The sequence below is a fragment of the Protomyctophum bolini genome (assembly GCF_963924005.1).
Source record: "Protomyctophum bolini genome assembly, chromosome: 10".
Lineage (NCBI taxonomy): Eukaryota > Metazoa > Chordata > Actinopteri > Myctophiformes > Myctophidae > Protomyctophum > Protomyctophum bolini.
In genome coordinates this window covers 27,470,458-27,491,164 of record NC_137871.1, presented here as the reverse complement: position 1 = coordinate 27,491,164, position 20,707 = coordinate 27,470,458, and the positions used below count along the sequence as shown (strand labels likewise).

Sequence of the window (20,707 nt, the reverse complement as noted above, 5' to 3'; positions counted from 1 at the left end):
TACACCCACCCACCCACCCATCCATCCATCCACCAACCCATACACCCACCCACCCACCCATCCATCCATCCACCAACCCATACACCCACCCACCCACCCATCCATCCATCCACCAACCCATACACCCACCCACCCATCCATCCATCCACCAACCCATACACCCACCCACCCATCCATCCATCCACCAACCCATACACCCACCCACCCACCCATCCATCCATCCACCAACCCATACACCCACCCACCCACCCATCCATCCATCCACCAACCCATACACCCACCCACCCACCCATCCATCCATCCACCAACCCATACACCCACCCATCTACATTCTAATTCAAATTTCAAGGACCACCATAACTGTGAGAGTGTACCATGTGTGTACACTCTGTAAGGGTCCGTTTGGAAACCCGCAGAGAGGGAATCGTTTAGAATCTGAATCATTCCATACTGGTGAATAAGAATATGGCCGATGCCCCCCCCCCCCCATACAGCAGGAGTGACAGGTTGGGCCTCCTATCTCCTCCTGCATCCGACGCCTCTGGACCCCTCTGGACGGATGCATGTGCACGGCCACGGACCGAGGACAATATACCTACTCTAAAAAGTAGCAGCAAGCATTCACACAAAGTGACTGTCGACTGTGTAGAGACGCCACAATCCAGCGTTCAATTCTGACTTGGCAAATTCACACATAGTTAATCAGAGCATGAAATCACTTAAGCCCCCATATACTTCATCATTCACACGACGCAAAGCGTGACAATAGCTGATAGAATTGCCCAAAATAGGGACGCATGCAGGGGTTAACCCATTTTGACCTGGGAACGATTCTACAAATGTCTTCTGAATCCTGACAGTTTTCTGAAAAACCCTATGTTTCTAATGTCAGTCGTTCTCCAACATTTTCATGTCAAGGACCCCTAAGATTATATGTATTTGGCCGCCGGCCCCATGGGACCCCCATGGTACCCCCATGGACCCCCCCCCCCCCCCATAGCAGACCTACAAGCTCGTAGCACGGCACTCTGTGCCACGCTATGAGCTTGTAGATCTGCTATTTTTCAATAGCTAAAAATTATAACGTAATGCTTAAAACCGGGTTCCCGCCCAAAACGGGTTAATCTGGTTAAATAAAAACAACATTTATTATTTATTATAGACCGTAGAGTATGAAAAAAGTATGGCTGTTTCAAACAGACATAGCGTTTAGTTCAGGTCATGTTCATGCTGGTATAAGTCAAAGAGTCAAAGTCCTGACTGCGATGCCTCGGACTGCTATTCGGTGTGACGCGCCACACGTCACTCCATTATTGGAATGCTTGCAAAGGTCACTGCAGCTTAATGAAAACCCTCTAATGCCAGATGAAGCAAAGCCCCCCCCCCCTAAGTATAGGCAGAGAGAAATGTATATTTATTTGTTCATTAGTAATCATTACTTATTTACTAATAAATGCTTAATTAATACTTGGGATTTTGACAAAATGCCCAAAAAAGAAATCACTGGTCAGAGAAAAAAAAAAGTCACACCCGTGTGAACTGAGTGGTGCAACTCCCCTCTCCCATCCCGCCCCCTCTCTCTCTCATTAGCAGGCAACAGTGCAGCACTCTCTCTCTCTGTTTCTGGCACCAACAGCGCCACTTTTGCCCCTACTGGTACTCATAGTCACACACGTTAACACGGACATTGCTGTTCCTTGGAGTGGCACCACTCAAAAAGACAAAAACTAAACTAAAGACTATGGTCCCCATCTTAACTTGCGTCTCGGTGGTGTGTCCACGCCATTTTTACTATCTACAGGGCGCATTGTGTTAGCTCAATGTGTTAGCGCCAGGTGCAACACGCCCTGAAATAGTCACGGGTGTGTTCTGGGAATTACATCATCATACTATCATACTATAATCATCATCATACTATTCATATATAATTCTAACAATGTCTGTGTGTGTGTCAGAAACACCGCCGTATCTCCTCATTGCCTGCACCAATCGCTCCCACTTTTCACACAGGCATTGACCATATGAATATGGAGGTCTTAACGAAGTCATTTTTTCGATTTGACACATTAATGATTAATAATGAATTTATTAGTGAATTAACCTCGCACCCTCACACACCTCCGCCCCTTAGCGACACCTGCATCACAGGCCACCGTTCTCACCGTTACCCCACTGGCATGCTTCCTCTAGCTACCGCCGCAACACAACAAAGAGTGCCCTATACAATTTGGTGCCGTGTGTGTGTGTGTGTGTGTGTGTGTGTGTGTTGCATCCTTTGGCCGTCTTCTCCTACTAAACCACACCGTTTGCACACATCTCACCATGCACAACACCAACAGCTAGCCTGTCCACACCTCAACCACTACTTTGCATTCATATTCATGTCATATTTACAGTACAATACCCATTTATATGAAATAACAACTCATCTCCCCGCAAATCACGTGTCACCAGTGTCACCAGTGAAATGCATGTTGGGACGGACACAGATTAATACTGGGACACAGTTTCCGGCGCAACATTCCCCTTGCATTCTCCAACGCACTTCCCCTTTTCACACCGCCCCCAGGCAGGCATCAGACCTATGCATCAGACCCACACGAGGAAAACAACTCGGACCCATAGTACAGCTACTCTTGCGTCAGTCGGCATAACTTCTTCTTTGGGGAAGCATCGCGGCCGGGTTGCGTGGCACAGGCACCTGAAAGCTCCGACAGTTGGACGGAGGCATGTTAACGTGAACACACACACACACACACACACACACACACACACACTGTTTCGAGACCACACTGTCCGCCCCCCTCTACATGGGGGCTACATGCACGCTGAAAGCCTGGACACTGACGACAGGTTACAGCCCTGCGCGCACCCAGCGTGGCTGCGTGACACACTGAACAGCACGATCACAACGGAATGCTTATCTGTCGGGGTCTCGGGTTGGCCAAATGGGGAAGACAGATCCCGTGCCGTCGGAACAACACAATGACAAAATACATACAGACAGATGCAATGACAACGACACGTTCCTAAATCACACAAAACATAAAATCTTATCCTGATTATATAAAGAACAAACTACAACTTGCTTTGAAGCCCAAAAAGCCAACCTCCGCGTTCACCGTTTCATAGCTTATATCTCCATGGGCAGCAGACGGTGAGCGGTTAGGGACCGTCTACAAAGTGCAACACCGAACTTGAAAATATTCAATAACTTCCATTTATAGGCAGAATATCATGTACTACAGCATTTAATTAGCCTATACTTTTGTGCCCAACCCAACTTCCCAAGACCATCTGTAAACAATTCCCCCCTATCAGTAATGTGATCTATTACATCGCACACTGAACATGATTTGCTGTTCATATATTCAGAACGGGTAAGGACTAGTTAATTAAACCAATCAAATTGTTGACTGGCATCACCTTTAAGAACGAGCTGCACACCACATATTTAGGTGGCGAAGACGCACAGATCGCTTTTCTAGCGAAGAAACCAAAGTACTGTTGACACTTGAGCTTACAATCTATGAGAGGAGCCTCAATAATTTGATATAATGATGTCAGGCAAGAGATGCGGGGAACAACTAAATGTCTTTGCTCACCATAACATCACAACGACACAAGAGGTGTCCAAACGCAGTGCATGCATGGCCTTCACTGCGGTCAGAATCACTGTAGCCTAATATTCGATATCTTTACGTCAAGGAAGCAAGCACGACTACAACTCGTTTCGATCTTACCGAGCGTTCTCACCGGGTGCATGGTTACTTTACGATAAATCTCTATAAGAGAATATACCAGCACGGAAAGGTAACAACACTGATGAAAGGCGTACGTTGTGCCGTCTGATCTGCAGTGATGCCAATTTATATCCGTGACATCTTGACATATCAACTTCATATTCACAATGCTCATTCTCAGTTAGGTTCTTATACCAGTAAGACGCCTTAAAGGCAAGAAGCGACCGCAGGGCTGAGACACTACCGGAATAATGTCACTTCATTGTCAGCAAGACTTTATTGCCAGAAGTCCTGATGTCACTCATCCCCTAGTCCAAAAGCTCCATGCCAAAGCCAGTGCGTTCCGTTCTGCCCGTGTGTGCACCCACAAGATCATTTGGTATCTCGACAACACGGGCACAAGACGTTGTGTACGTTGGGGGTACGATAGCGAATGTACCTTGCGCTGGGCGCTAAGTGGCACTGCCCCATCTACGAAAACTACATTGAAAAATGCCCGTCTAAGTACCTTTTGTGACTGACAAAAACTAAATGAAAATCGGACAACAAAAAGCTAAAATGTTAGGAAGGGACTGGAGAAGAGATCCAGTAGAACTAAGTCCTTTTCTGTTTGGTGTTCAGGTGTTGCACTGAAAGTTTCAGTGTCAAAATCAACACTGCCATGACGGCGTCGTCTGTGTTCTTTACTCACCTGCGGCACGTCGACATGGGAGCGGCTGACGAGGCAGGACACCTGCTCCACCTTGTGAGGGCTCTTCCGGCTCGTCACTCGAACCCGCAACACACCCTCCTCCTGTTCCTCCTGTTAAGACACAAACTCTTTGGTTTAGGCCCGACGTCGGAATTCAAAAAATGTCTTCTAAATCCTGACAGTTTTCTGAAAAACCCATGTTTCTATGTCAGTGGTTCTCAAACATTTTCATGTCAAGGACCCCCAAATATGTAATTGGCTGCCGACCCCCATCTGAAAATTGTTGTTCAAGGGACCTTCCAAAAGCAAAGATTTCAGTTAAAAACGTTCTGAAAGAATATATATATTCCAAATTTGCCACATTTTCACGATTTTTCAAAAATAGCAGACCTACAAGCTCATAGCGCGGCACTCTGTGCCGCGCAATGAGCTTGTAGATCTGCCAGTTTTAAATAGCTAAAGCATAACATAATGCGACACCATAAGGGGTTCCCACCCAGATTGGGTTAAGCTCTATATCATCATCATACTATAATTCAGTCAATGTCTGTGTGTCTCTGTGTGAAGCCTTTTTTTCCATTTGACACATTAATGAGGGGGGGTAAGGGCTAGTCCTGATAACAAATCAAATCAGTGGTGTGCACAGATAGACACTAGGGGGTGCTAGAGCACCACCCACCCTTGCCCTCTGGACAGCAATGTACCCTTTTGATTTATTTTTGTACAGCGTACAGTATGTGGACCATGGTGACATTGATCAATTCTTGATAAAAAAAAAGCTTCTAATATATTATTTATGCCACAAAATCTATAAATCTCACACCCATTTAGGCCTGACGTCGTTTCTGTATCAGTGGTGTTAAATATTTCATTTCAAATTATATGTAATATGCCTCCGTCCCCCCCATCTGAAAATATGTTGTTCCAGGGACCTCCCCAAAAGCAAAGATTTGAGTTAAAATGTTCACTCTGTAATAATATATATTCAAAGATTTGAGGCACATTTTCACGATTTTTCTAAAATATCAGACCTACAACTTATGAGCTTGTAGATTTGCTATTTTTCAATAGCTAAAGTATAACATAATGCTTTAAAACACCAAAAGGGGTTCCCGCTCAAAATGGGTTAAGGCAACCGGCCGGTTCCACGTGTTGCACAAGGTGCCCTTTTTTCACTTGAGCACCCGCCCCTCTAAATGTCTGTGCACGCCACTGAATAAAATATAAAGATTTACATTTACACTTAAAATATATGTTCGTGAATGGAAATGGAAGCTTTTGTTCCCGGATTTCGGGAGGTGTAGTTCCAGAGTCTATATAGCATTCAGAGATTGTGTTCATTAACAAGGGTCTCCACATCTTTCCAGCTCTTTAGCAAAATAAAAAAAACATTTACAGGGGGATCACCAATGTCATCCAATCAGGAAAGCCTGAGCTTCAAATTTATTTTCTTTTTTTTCATCCCACGATTTTGTAACCCATTTTTCACCCCTGTGTCAATTATTGAATGTGATCCTGGGCTCTACACACCCTCCGCCAACCTAGTCCCCATATAATATAGGGGACATGGGGAGAGCAACGGACTTGAATTCATGCTTCCTTCATGTCTGAGTGTCCAAGTTGCACCTGACAGGGGGAGTTCCCCTGGTTGGATGTAGCGCGTGGAAGGAACACGTTATTCTAACCAGTTCCTTTCCCCTCCATCAGGCGCCCCGTCTGGTCAGGGGGAGGCAGTTTATAGACCAGGATTACTGCATGTTTTTTGTGAGGGTACCTACCCTAGGGGACACGGGGAGAACATGCAAACTCCACACAGAAAGCAGGCGACAGCACTACCAACTGAACCCAGGACCTTCTAGCTGTGAGGCGACAGCACTACCAACTGAACCCAGGACCTTCTAGCTGTGAGGCGACAGCACTACCAACTGAACCCAGGGCCTTCTAGCTGTGAGGCGACAGCACTACCAACTGTGGAATGGAACCCAGGACCTTCTAGCTGTGAGGCGACAGCACTACCAACTGTGGAATGGAACCCAGGACCTTCTAGCTGTGAGGCGACAGCACTACCAACTGTGGAATGGAACCCAGGACCTTCTAGCTGTGAGGCGACAGCACTACCAACTGTGCCACCGTGCCCCGACGAGCTTCAATTTGATTCTAATTTTGTTCCCTCACTTAAAATTTCACTCGTTTATCCCATTATCCTAAAATGTATGTTTTTGAGAGATTGGTAGGTGTCTGCTACTGAACAAACATTCTAGCAATTATTACTATTTAGCTGACGCTCTTAGCCCAGAGAGACTTACAGTAAGCAAGGAAAACACGAGGTAATGCACGAAATGGAAAGAAATAGTCATCTAGGACCATAGGTAAATCAAGAACAGAGCATCAGTCTAATAGCTAAAGAATCAATACTCTGTACATTTAAACTACTGTATACACACTATAGGATGCCAGGCCAACAATGACCTGCCCATCTGTCTATCTAACTATCTAAATTGCATTTTAGCCTTTGAGTCTGCAAGGTCATCGAGGCTAGGGCCCTAGAGCTAATTAACACTCATTTTAACAACACAATATCACTACAGCACCTTTAAATTAATATGCTGTGACAGACAAACAAACCGTGCCGCTGTGACATCAGACAAAAGAATGGTGTGCAACGTAGGTGTGAGGGCAAGAAGCATGATGAGCTACTGTATGGTTGTAGGTGTGAAGGCAAGAAGCATGATGAGCTACTGTATGGTTGCATGTGTGAAGGCAAGAAGCATGATAAGCTACTGTATGGTTGTAGGTGTGAAGGCAAGAAGCATGATAAGCTACAGTATGGTTGTAGGTGTGAGGGCAAGAAGCATGATAAGCTACAGTATGTTTGTAGGTGTGAGGGCAAGAAGCATGATAAGCTACTGTATGGTTGCATGTGTGAAGGCAAGAAGCATGATAAGCTACTGTATGGTTGTAGGTGTGAAGGCAAGAAGCATGATAAGCTACAGTATGGTTGTAGGTGTGAGGGCAAGAAGCATGATAAGCTACAGTATGTTTGTAGGTGTGAGGGCAAGAAGCATGATAAGCTACTGTATGGTTGTAGGTGTGAAGGCAAGAAGCATGATGAGCTACAGTATGGTTGCATGTGTGAAGGCAAGAAGCATGATAAGCTACTGTATGGTTGTAGGTGTGAAGGCAAGAAGCATGATAAGCTACTGTATGGTTGTAGGTGTGAGGGCAAGAAGCATGATAAGCTACAGTATGGTTGTGATAGGTGTGAGGGCAAGAAGCATGATAAGCTACAGTATGGTTGTGATAGGTGAGGGCAAGAAGCATGATAAGCTACAGTATGTTTGTGATAGGTGAGGGCAAGAAGCATGATAAGCTACTGTATGTTTGTGGGTGTGAGGGCAAGAAGCATGATAAGCTACTGTATGTTTGTGGGTGTGAGGGCAAGAAGCATGATAAGCTACAGTATGGTTGTGGGTGTGAGGGCAAGAAGCATGATAAGCTACAGTATGTTTGTGATAGGTGAGGGCAAGAAGCATGATAAGCTACAGTATGTTTGTGATAGGTGAGGGCAAGAAGTATGATAAGCTACACTGCTGCAGCTACAGTATGGTTGTGCGTGACAAAGATGTGGCCTGTTTTGGTCATATCGTTAGTTTTGATTAATTGGTCACTAATAGGCTTTTGCAGGATACTTAAGTTGTTATGGCATATTTGCCCTTTGCATTCTTGTTAACAAAGCCTAAATGGCAGAAATAAATGTATTTTTTTAAGTTGAATTAAACTTTGATTGAAAGTAGCCGCGGCCTGGTTACATGTTACGTCACCTTACAGTGTGAGAAATAGCCAGCTTCAGCTCAAGTGTGTCACAGAAGTGCATGAGATACGTGCCTACTGTACCTGAGAGCCATGGAGTTGTTTTCCACAGTTTAATACCACACAGAGGCCTTTCACGGACAGCAGAGGGCAGCCTTTAGAGCAGCTGGCCGTCATCACAGACTCAAAGTTATAGGATTAACAGGGAACAAACAAAAAGCTTCTGGCTGACAAAAGAAAAAGGCCTCAGCATTCTGTTTTGTTTTCCTGACAAGAGTTTTATACCCTCTCCTTTGGTTGCAATACCTTGCAATGGAACTATAAAGAGCTTGCCTCCATCTCAGCTTGAGGAACAGGAGGTGTGTGTGTGTTTATGTCAACACATACTGTGCACTGCAGTACGTAAGCCTAAGTGTGTGCGCGCACACGTGCGCGCATGCACGTGTACGTGTACGTGTGTGTGTGTGTGTGTGTGTGTGTGTGTGTGTGTGTGTGTGTGTGTGTGTGTGTGTGTGTGTGCGTGTGCGTGTTGTGCACACCACCAGACACCCTGATTGGCCACACCCACACTACTATAGCAGCAGAGCTGGAGGTGAAAAACAGGCTTGGGTCACTGTGGATTCTCTCACACACACGATCATAATCAGATCCTTGTCAAGTGTCAAAGGCGGCCTCTTCACCGCAACTGTGGTTTAGGGCTTATAAGGGATTTGACAGCAGCATGGAGGAGGAGGGGGGGGGTCCAAGTGAGTTTTGCTGTGACGGCTCAGGTCCCAAATGCAAGTGCTGACAGTCAACTGGCACTAACTGGCTGACCTGAATCCCCCCCTCAACTACCTACTCTGTCTATTGGTGCATGGCAGCTACTGTAGCATTCACATATACTGATTGATTGATTGATTGAATACTTTATTAGAACTTACAGCTAAAAGTATAACACAAAAAAAGGTCCTGTTTCCTCTGAGGTCCTGAATATAGAAGGTAATATGGTGTTGTTGAGGTGCTGTGGCAACTACTGATGAATGCTGATGGTGTAAATACTGTATGTACTGTACATTGCTATCCATTTTCATTTTCTGTGTGTATAAATTACACATTTATTGCTCTAGTTTTTCTCTCTCTCTTACGTTTGTCTCTTCACTATTATTATTATTATTATTATTATTAATGTATGACCTATGCTGCTACATTGTCTCAAGGAAGCCTTACAAAAAATCACACCTGTGTGAACTGAGCGGTGCAACTATACATTTATTGTTATAGTTACTGTACTGCACTGTGCTCTGTACAGCATGTACTGTGCAAAAATCTTTGAGAAATGACAGAGTTACCGTGTGGGGGTCCCCGGGGGGTCTGTGTGGGGGGTCACCGGGGGGTCTGTGTGGGGGGTCACCGGGGGGTCTGTGTGGGGGGTCACCGGGGGGTCTGTGTGGGGGGTCACCGGGGGGTCTGTGTGGGGGGTCACACACATTATGACTACATAGGCTCTACTACAACTAGTTATTATAATTACAGTACAGTCAGGACACAGCCAAACATGACATCCGGACGATGACGCAAACTGAGCCATGAGCCATTATTGGATTAACCAACTAACTTTGTTCAGTACGGTCTCCTTCTCATCCCTTCTTCTAAAAAGTAGCCATGCTTTACTCTCACCTGCTACTCTGCACCAAATCAGGGAATTTGCAGACTCATTTAATTTCCATCCCATCTTCGACTCAGGTGACAGCATGACTAGAATACTGATGAGGACCTCACTGGGCATCCATTAAGTAGCACTCTCTCTCTCTTTCTCTCTCTCTCTCTCTCTCTGTTTCTATAGCTCTATCCCTACCTCGATCTGCCTCTTGCTTTCCATTGCGACTATACCGCCTCCTATAAGCCATGGCTGTGCCCCATGGGCCGTCACAAGCAGCTGTGGGACGTGGGCAGGGAGGGGGGAAGGATCACGAGCCACACGGCCCTGAATTAGTAGCTATAGCCAGGGGTGGATCACAGAAACGCTGGGAGGGGGACTCAGGGCCACAAGGGGGAAAAGATCCAACCACGCTCTCAGTGTACTGTATGGCAGCGGTGGAACAAGTACTCAAAGTTTTTAATATCATGAGACCTTTAAAAAGCTCTATTTTGATAGTACTCATTGCTACAGATTGTTTGCTCAGTAACAGGAGTCTACATGTCTCTCCAGCTTCTTATTAAACAGACTCCATTCAGGAGAGAGAACTCAGCCAGTGTTGATTTCATCGACTAAAACCAAGACGAAAAATGTTTCGTCGACTACCTTTTTTCACTGAGGAAAACTAAATGGAAACTAAATGAAAACTAAGCTATGATGACTAAAAACTATAAGACTAAATATATTATAACAAATAAAAACTAGACTAAAATATTAGGCAGGGACTAGTGGACAAGAGATCCAGTATAAGTCATTACGACGGCATCAAGACTCGCGAAAATACATTTCAACTGCAGATTTACAGACTAAACTAGACCAACACTAAAACATTCCAGGTGACTAAAATGTAACTAAAACTAAATGAAAACTATTCAAGAGACTATGACTCAAACTAAAATCAAATTTTGCTGCCAAAAACAACACTGGAACTAAGGATACAGATTAAACAAGTGGAATTGTAAGTAATGATGGCACAAAGAAATGAACAGACAACACTGGAACTGGAACACTATAAATTTAAGCTGATAAATTGCTACTCTCTCCTGATACTAAGGCAGAAAATGTGTCACCTACAGCGGGGGTTCTCAACCCGTGGGTTGAGACCCCTCGGGGGGGGGGGGGGGGGTCGCCAAATTATTTTGGGGGGTCAAAAAATAATTACTCTATGCTTTGGCCATTTCTCATGACCCCCGCCCCAGCCCCCGCCCTACCACCAATACAAACAAACGAACAAAATGAATACTGAAACCAGATATAACCCCCACATACTATGTAAACTCTTAATTTCCGTTTTCCAGTTTTTTTCAGTAGCAGTTTCAGTTTTACAGTACCTGAAAATGTATTTAATGTTTATTGTTTATCAACGAGCTGGAGAGACATGGAGACCACTGTTACTGAACAAACACTCTATAGCAATGATTACTCAGAATATAGTGATTTAACCTTTTCTTTTTTAAAACAAAAATATCACTTACCCTATATACCTTTAAGTAGCAATACTGCAATACTCTAGTAGAAGTAAGTCTGAAAGATCAACATTTACTTGATAAAAGTACAAAAGTATTGGCTTCAAAATGTACTTAAAGTACCAAAAGTAAAAGTACTAATTGTGCAGAATGTCACATGTAAAGTTTTCATATAATATTTAGCAGATCTACAAGGTCATCACATGATGTTCCTTGTGAGCTTGTAGATCGGCTAGTTTCAAATGGCCGAAATGTATATAGGGCTGAAGTGGTTAATGTACTGTATGTTTTGTAATAATAATTTAAACCTACAAAGTAACTACAGTAGTAACTACTGTAGTCAAATAATTGTAGTGGAGTACAATCTTTGCCGTGAGATGTAGTAGTGGAGTAGAAGTAAAATTACTGGAAATTGGAAATACTCAATTAAAGTAAAATTAAGATACCTCAAAATTGTACTATAATAGTACAATACTTGTACTAACTACAGTAAATGTACTTTCCAACCACTGTGTATGTTTTGGCCTCGCCCCTGTGATGAGCCTGTGTGTGACACGATTTGAACAGAGAGTCAACTCGGTGTCAGGCGCATTGAACAGAGTCAACTCGGCGTCAGGCGCATTGAACAGAGTCAACTCGGTGTCAGGCGCATTGAACAGAGAGTCAACTCTGCGTCAGGCGCATTGAACAGAGTCAACTCGGCGTCAGGCGCATTGAACAGAGTCAACTCGGTGTCAGGTGCATTGAACAGAGAGTCAACTCAGCGTCAGGTGCATTGAACAGAGAGTCAACTCGGCGTCAGGCGCATTGAACAGAGAGTCAACTCTGCGTCAGGCGCATTGAACAGAGTCAACTCGGCGTCAGGCGCATTGAACAGAGTCAACTCGGCGTCAGGCGCATTGAACAGAGAGTCAACTCTGCGTCAGGCGCATTGAACAGAGTCAACTCGGCGTCAGGCGCATTGAACAGAGTCAACTCGGCGTCAGGCGCATTGAACAGAGAGTCAACTCGGCGTCAGGCGCATTGAACAGAGAGTCAACTCGGTGTCAGGTGCATTGAACAGAGAGTCAACTCGGCGTCAGGCGCATTGAACAGAGAGTCAACTCTGCGTCAGGCGCATTGAACAGAGTCAACTCGGCGTCAGGCGCATTGAACAGAGTCAACTCGGCGTCAGGCGCATTGAACAGAGAGTCAACTCGGCGTCAGGCGCATTGAACAGAGAGTCAACTCGGTGTCAGGCGCATTGAACAGAGAGTCAACTCGGTGTCAGGCGCATTGCGCTGTGAAAATATCAACTGATTAAGCCAATGCCTGAGAGGTGACAACTGACAAACTGGCATCATTTGCTGTAAGCACTTCCTGTTTCCTGGCACCCCACAATCACAAAATTGATTGTTCATTTTTCGTCCTGATGAGCTCCACACAATCTTCATCCAGCTTTACATGGGAGCACAATCTTATGCATTAAAAGGCTCCACTCATTCTGCTAAATGACAGCTCCCCTATTATTACAGTATCTTATGCATCATGTGTAGCAGAGTGGCTCATTATAGTCTCTGTTATTACAGTATCTTATGCATCATGTGTAGCAGAGTGGCTCATTATAGTCTCTGTTATTATTACAGTATCTTATGCATCATGTGTAGCAGAGTGGCTCATTATAGTCTCTGTTATTATTACAGTATCTTATGCATCATGTGTAGCAGAGTGGCTCATTATAGTCTCTGCCGGATGCCTATAATATCTCCCCCAGCCAAGGGGGGATTCCCCTTTAGGCTAGTGGTGGATGAGATGTTGGTTTTGCACACGGGAGACCAGGGTTTAAATCCCAGACGTTACACATGTATAATTGAGATGCCCATAAATAACACTTTTCTGACTTAACCGGTAAATAATTGACTGTAAAACACATAGCCATTATGTGATTGCCCGAGTGAGGAGTTAAGGGTTAAGAGTTAAGAGTTTTTTTCTTTTTCTAAATTAACATGTCAGGCCTTTTTATCGAATGCCCAAGATTGATTTATTATGTCCCATTATATTAAAAACATCCTTTCACTTAAAGCACACATCTAAATTTAGTTAAGATATTGAAGATATTGCTTTTCTAATCCTGGTGCTAAAACCAAGCCAGAGAGAACATTGACATTCACTTAATGGGTTCAGCCAGAGATTAATTTCATTAACATTTTGGCCAGTTCACACTGCAAGATTTTTGCCCCGATTAGGCTGTCACCGACCTATTTTTACACAGTAAACCCCCTGATCTGGGCAAGATGGGGTTTTGTTCGCTCTGTGTGAAAAGTTCCCAGAACTTGTTTGATATTTACGGGAATTGCGACCAGCACTGACCAGCACTGTGAGCAGATCCGTGCTATACAGCCAATGAGAGCATGAGGACACTGAGAGCAGATCCGTGCCACAGCCAATGAGAGCACAGGACACTGAGAGCAGATCCGTGCTACAGCCAATGAGAGCATAGGGCACTGAGAGCAGATCCGTGCTACAGCCAATGAGAGCACAGGACAGTGTGTACCTCAAGCCCCCAGTGAAGCTCTCCAACGTTGAGGCGCTCGCCCCTAGTGGTAAGAGTGGGGACTGCAGGCGGACCCGTGGAGTGATGACGAGGAAACCCTGTGCATCTGGGCTTTAACATTGAGAGCTCGTTTGCACTTCTGCATTTTGGACACCAAATGTTGCTGTCCAAATCGAAAAAAATGCGGAAGTAGACGGTTCTTCTGGGTGCTTCAAAACGCCTCTGAGCAACTGCCACTGGGGGGGGTCAGTGTCTATCCTTTTAATACTCTATGGTGTACCTGCTATTAGCCAGAAGCCAGAGGAATGCTTACAGAAATTGTTTTGATGTCCTTTACCAAACAAGTAAGTCAAAGACAAAGTTAATAATCTAATAAAGACACAAGGACCCAAATTAGTAGAAATGTAACCACATATTTGGCTGCGGATTCTCTAGGGACTGTGAGAATCAAAGAAAATAATCTTCATGATCAAAGCTATGAGCTTGTATATCTGCTATTTCTGAATAGCCAAAGAACAAAGTATAAAATAATGGTTACCTATAGTTCTAATTAGTTAAAGAATTGTACTAATCAAAGGTCTAGTTGACCTCATCAGACTAGTCATGGCCTCGGGGAGGCTAGCAGGCGTTTAAAAGCAAAGGACATGTGGCATATAGGAGTGGGAGTGAACCTTGTCATGTTTCCTCGTCATGAATCCACGTGGTCCGCCTGCAGTTTACGCTCTAACCACTAGGGCAGAGTACTTCAAACGCTGAAGAGCCTCCCTGGGGGCGGGGAAGGGAGACGCTTCCTTCAATGTATGAGGAGTGAGCAGGGGGGGGGGGTTCCCTTGTAGAACGTATAGTGCGTAGCCGTGGAAGGAACGCGTTATTCCTTTCCCCTCCATTTTGTGAGAGTACCTACCCTAGGGGACACGGGGGGAGAATGCCTCCCAGCATTCTTGTGACAAACGTAGTTTTATTCTCACTGTATTCACATACAACATATGTTCTCATCTGTCGTTATGAAGCAAAGTGATCCTACTATACCTCCCACGCATTCTGTGCGACGTCCTCTTCCTTCACAACACCAAGTTCCGTGTTTGATTGTAACGTCACCTCGTAACACTCCTGGATATCTGCAAAGGGGGGCCGGGAAATACATCTTTTAATTATTTTTTGTATATTGTACATAATTATTTGCATGGAAAATGTATTTTCCATGCTTTATGGCAGTGGTACTCAAACTTTTTCAGGGCCGCAAAAAATATGTATTTGGCCGCCAAGGCCCCATCTGAACAATATTTGGTGCCAGGGACCTCCAGAACTTAAGCAAAGATTTGAGTTAAAAATGTTCGCTTAAAAATAAGTATATATTCAAAGATGTGCACAACTTTTCAAAAATAGCAGTCCTACAAGCTCATAGCGTGGCACAAAGGTGACTCGCTGTGAGCTTGTCTGCTTGTGTATCTGCTACTTTAAAGTAGCCACACACACACACACACACACACACGCCTCAAGGACCCCACTTTGAGAACCAATGCATTACAGTATAATATGGATGTTAAACAGAAGACTCCACTCCACTCATCTGTAGTTACAGGACACATATAGACTGCTGTTTCCTCTTCAGGGTTGCCCTGAGGTTCACGTGTGGGGGTGGGACATATCTGCATATAGGAGCGCTGTCTACACTGTTCTTATTCTTAAATGCCATTATGATGCTGCTCCACAATGTGACTCAGGAGGCAGTGGCTGATGAGAGGACTTCACTGTCAACAATGAACTGCAGCCAGTTAGATCTCTTCCAAGAGCTTTTTTATTTATAAATAATTGCATGATAAAGACATTTTCAGGGGGAAAATATACAGCTCATCCATTAACTAAAAGCGTATACGAGGTGCTAGACCAGAATAGAACCGTATGAAACTAGAAAAAGTGCCCCTCGGGGCAGTGTTGATTTCGTCGACTAAAACTAAGACGAAAAATGTTCGACCGTTGACTACCTTTTTCCACTGATGAAAACTAAATGGAAACTAAATTAAAACTCAGCTATGATGACTAAAACTAAGACTAAATATATACAATTTTGTCAACAAATAAATACTAGACTAAAATGGTAGGAAGGGAATATAGTGGACAAGAGATCCAGTATAAGTCATTTTACACTTGCTGATCTACAAAATCTACAAGCTTGTAGATCGGCTATTTTCAGTGTAAAAACAGTCGGCATCATGGCCCGTCAAAATACCTTTTAGTTGATTAAATCAACTGTAGATTCAGTCGACTAAAATCTAAATTTGCTGCCAAAAATAACACTGCCTCGGGGCACAGGTGGCTCCACCTGACTCCACCAGGATTGGAGCGTTTTTGGAAAAATGTCAAGTGGCATTTCTTCCTCAGCCTAGTCCTAGTGGGAATAAGCGTGCACGGTTTCACCGCAAGCGGACGCTGTGTTCATGATTTGCGGCATTTTGTACAAAACGGGCCACTCCTGAAAACTTTGGAAGCCCATCGTAGCCAATCAGGATGAAATATGAGAAATCAAACAGACTTGATCACATGACTATAGAGTGTTGCAGTCCTGCCCCCTTTCATGACGATGAGCGGCCTGGAAAATAATTTCCCATGCATTTTTCCCCATAGACGTTTCAAAAAGTATTTATTTAAAGATCTGTAAGCCTCGCACAAAGCCAACTCGGATCGTGACAAATCATGACAATAAACACAATATTTTGGACGAAATAAATATTACAAACTACAATAGAGGTAGTGTATACCGATTTGCGTGATGTATGGATAAAATGTGTACGAGTAATATAAAGAATTGTGTTTTGCAAAAATTGGTCTCATGGTGGTGCTATAACAGGCAGTTATAAAAATTGGGGTAGAGGTTTGTCTGGCATCCAGGGAGGAATCGGTTTGGAATCGGCCAGGCCAACGGTGTCGGAGATTAGCTGTACACGGACGGACGGATGGACACACGGACGGACGGACACACAGACGGTTGGATGGACACACGGACAGACGGACACACGGGCAGAGTGCTCCCCATGCCTTAGGCTGGTGTCGACAATGAAACAAACAGCAGCCACAGACACTCATCTGAGGCTAATGCAAGCTTTCGGTCATGTGACCTTCTTCTGCCACACAAGGATAACATTTGGGCCATATTAGCTCCAAATGGCCTTTCGGATGACAAGGACATCTATAGACGGCGGCAGAAGCTGTATGGCCCAAGCGAAGAAATGCTGTGTCACAAATTCAGCATACGTGCTGCAGCACCTGTGAAGATATCTTTCTCTTATCCTTCTGTACACGGCTGGAAACAAGCCGCTACAGGCAAGGCAGCATCAGACGACTCACAGTGGCCTATAATGACTGCAAGAGGCTTTACTTCTGATGAGAGCTCCACGAAGCTCCAGTGCAAGCCAGAATTGGCTTGGTTCTGATCTGCTGTGTGTGCTATGTAACCTCTTATGTACAGGTTCACGTTCACGTGTAGGGCATCCGAGTTAGTAAATGACATCCTCACTGTCAAAAAGAAACGTACCCTGACATGGTTTGGTCAGGTTTTTTTCTTTCTCAGACTGTGGAACCATTGGTGCACAACTACACATGTTTGCACACCTCCCTGGGTCTGAAATAAACATTGAATTGAATTGACAAGTGAATGCAGTAGTACATAAGGGTTCTAGCAGTGTCATCACTTGATAGCCAATGCAGGACACGTGTCCAACATTCCAGTGAGTAGCGAGAGTGATCCCTCCCAAAAAAGGAAACAAATTAGAACCGGGCCGTTTCCTAGCTACCACCCTGTTTCCATCCTTTCATCCGTTGTTCCATCTCAATGCTTATAGAGAGATTAATTTGCAAAGGGATCAGCAGCTACCTCACAGAACGAAAACCACTGTGCACCTGCCTATAGTGCCTACTGTATTTTATTTGACTGACACACATCAAACACAAAGTAGACAGATACTTCAGTACGTCATGCTGGGCTTCCAAAAGGCGTTTGACACTGTCAATCGTAGCCGAAGGCGATTTGATCTGTAAGCTGGATGGAATCCTATACCTTAAGGGAAGAGAACAAGTGGTTGATGTCAATGGAACCCAATTGTCATTGTCCCCTCAAGAAGACTCTAGTTGGAGCCCTCATTCATTCTGTCGAACTACTACTTCAAAGTGAGTGACACCCACAGCCACAACAAAGCAAACAATAATCTGACACCACCCAAACTTTTTCACTGAAGAAAATGAAATTAAAAACAAAGCCATGATGACAAAGACTAAATATATTGACAATTTCAACAAAATGACAAATAAAAACTAGACCAATAAGGGAGGAATATAGTGGAGAAAAGATCCAGTAGAACTAAAAGACATGTTGTGGCTGGGTTGCGCTCGGGTGTTGCGCTCTGAAATGAGCTAAATCAACTGTAGATTTAGTCAACTAAAATCTTTTGATATTCATTCGAGTAAAACAAATACTTTTCAGATGACTAAAATATGACTAAAACTAAAGTCACTCTCTCCCTGCCTCCCCCTCTCATCTCTGATCGCCGCATGCCTGGATCTCTGGTCATTATGTGCCCATGTCCCACGGCCACCTAGTGTTTTGAGTAGTCGTTTGATGCAGTGTTGTTTTTGGCAGCAAATCTCTATTTTAGTTTTAGTCATAGTCTCTTCAATAGTTTTAATTTAGTCATTTTAGTCACCTGGAATGCTTTAGTGTTAGTCTAGTTTTAGTCGACTACATCTACAGTTGATTTAGTCGACTAAAATGTATTTTGGCGGGCCTTGATGCTGTCCTAATGACACTTGCTGAAAATAGCCGATCTACAAGCCCTTCCTAACATTTTAGTCTAGTTTTTATTTGTTGACAAAATCGACAGTATATTTAGTCATAGTTTTAATCATCATGGCTTAGTTTTTATTTCATTTTTAATGTAGTTTTTGTCAGTGAAAAAAGGTAGTTTGTCATAGTGTTAGCCGACAAAATCAACACTGGTTTGATGAGAATGCGGGGGACAATATGTTGCTGATGTCACACGCATGCCCCTCTTTGCTGCACTTTTGACATAAAGAGGTTGCCGTACTAGGCAGTTTATGGTAATAAGAGTGGAACAACTTCCCAAAGTTCAAGACAAGAAACAATAACTGCGAAGAATCCATCTTTTGTGAACTTGATTATAAAAGACCCCAGACTGTTTCACAACAACAACATGCTACTTCAGGGCAAGCGACTCCGCATCCACAAGACCAAAGGGCAGCAGCAGGAGGATCCCTGCCGGCCCCCCGCTGACTGGAAGCGCTGTGCTGTGTGTCATGTGTGTGAGAGCCTGTGTGTTAGTGTGATCATTTCCAAAAAGGCACCATGAGAACAAAAGGTGTAAGAATGGGGCACGTGTGACTCATCACAGTGTACCGCGGTGTCCGACTGTGGAGGAGTATAAAGCTGCGTGCGTGCGTGCGTGCGTGCGTGCATGCGTGCGTGCGTGCGTGTGACTGTGTGTGGGCATTAATTTGCTGGCCAGCTGACAAAAGAGCAAACCTCACTTACACACAAGCGCATGGAGTGCACACACATTCACCCAGAAACCACCTTGTATCTCCACTATCATTTAAATAAGCATAATCTTCTTCAAATAATTATGGTCCCATTTCAATGAAAGCTTTTACATTCTTACAGTGTGACCAGCCCTAGGCACACACACACACACACAGTACATGTCATCATCATACTGGTAACAAAACATGAGCTTTGGAACAAACAATACACAGACTGCAACTAATTATGTTATTTGTATTGCTCATCTAAATAAGTTGACAAAATGAGAACTCTAGAAGAGCTAGAAGTGGCCTAATTTGTAATTGGATTTGTGGTCCTGGCCAAGTTATTACAGAGTACCGCTGTCATTAGTTAGTTACATTAAGCCCATTGTTATTTTATAGACAATGCATTTATAGCCTCGAGTGAGAAACACCCCATGATGTATCTGCCACTGTGAATGTACCTTGTTAAACAGTGTAGTACAGTACTCTTAAACTTAAGACATAATAATGGCACAACACAACTTCCATTGGCCACAATGGAAAACCTAGTATCCACTATCCACGTAGCCTCGGAAACCCAGACGTTTTATTTCCTGGAAGAAAACTATCCGCGTGAGATTCTCTAAACTCTAAAGCATGAATCAGCATGATGAGCAGTTAGCAATTGTAAAGGAGATCAGCAAGAACTTGTTTACCACGCTGGAAATAGCTACAGTAAGTACACTGTAAGCTTATTGGCAGAGAACAACAAGCCCAAATGCAAGAGTATACTATTACTATGTACTGTATATTCTTGGTTATCTCGACATGTTGATATGGAAATGTAACCTCAAGCATGGCAAGTCCCACAATGATTTGTAGAGATGTTCCGATACCCTTATCGGAAAAGCTGCCGATACTGTGCCTAAAATGCTGATGAAATATCATGACATGTGATGATAAGTCATGTGGCATCATTGGAATGGGATAGACTGCCATACTCACCGATACCACATGTCATGTTTTTTTATGTTTCAGTTGATATGGCGGTTTTATACTCTTACTGAATATTGATGTATTCCTAGATGCGTGGGTTCTCCAACTATTACATTTCAAGGACCACCATAAGTCTGAGAATGTACCGGTAAATGGAACCAAATGGACCCGTAGCATGGATGGTCCCATTTGTCCCTGCAGGACCCCACTTTGAGAACCACAGTCCTAGATAATATTTTTAATTACACACTGGTATCGGATCGGTACTCGCCGGTA

General features: G+C 44.0%; 1 protein-coding gene across 6 annotated transcripts in view; it reads right to left on the bottom strand.

The window, feature by feature from the left end:
• The window catches only part of dlg3 (discs, large homolog 3), a 154,793-nt gene that overhangs the window by 125,227 nt on the left and 8,859 nt on the right, over positions 1 to 20,707 (bottom strand). For all 6 annotated transcript variants that reach the window (XM_080773842.1, XM_080773836.1, XM_080773838.1 and 3 more), the window contains exons 3-4: positions 14,951 to 15,039; positions 4,435 to 4,545 (exon numbers count right to left, since the gene is read on the bottom strand). In XM_080773842.1, the coding sequence (XP_080629968.1) occupies positions 4,435 to 4,545; positions 14,951 to 15,039 (200 nt within the window). The remainder of the gene's footprint in view (positions 1 to 4,434; positions 4,546 to 14,950; positions 15,040 to 20,707) is intronic.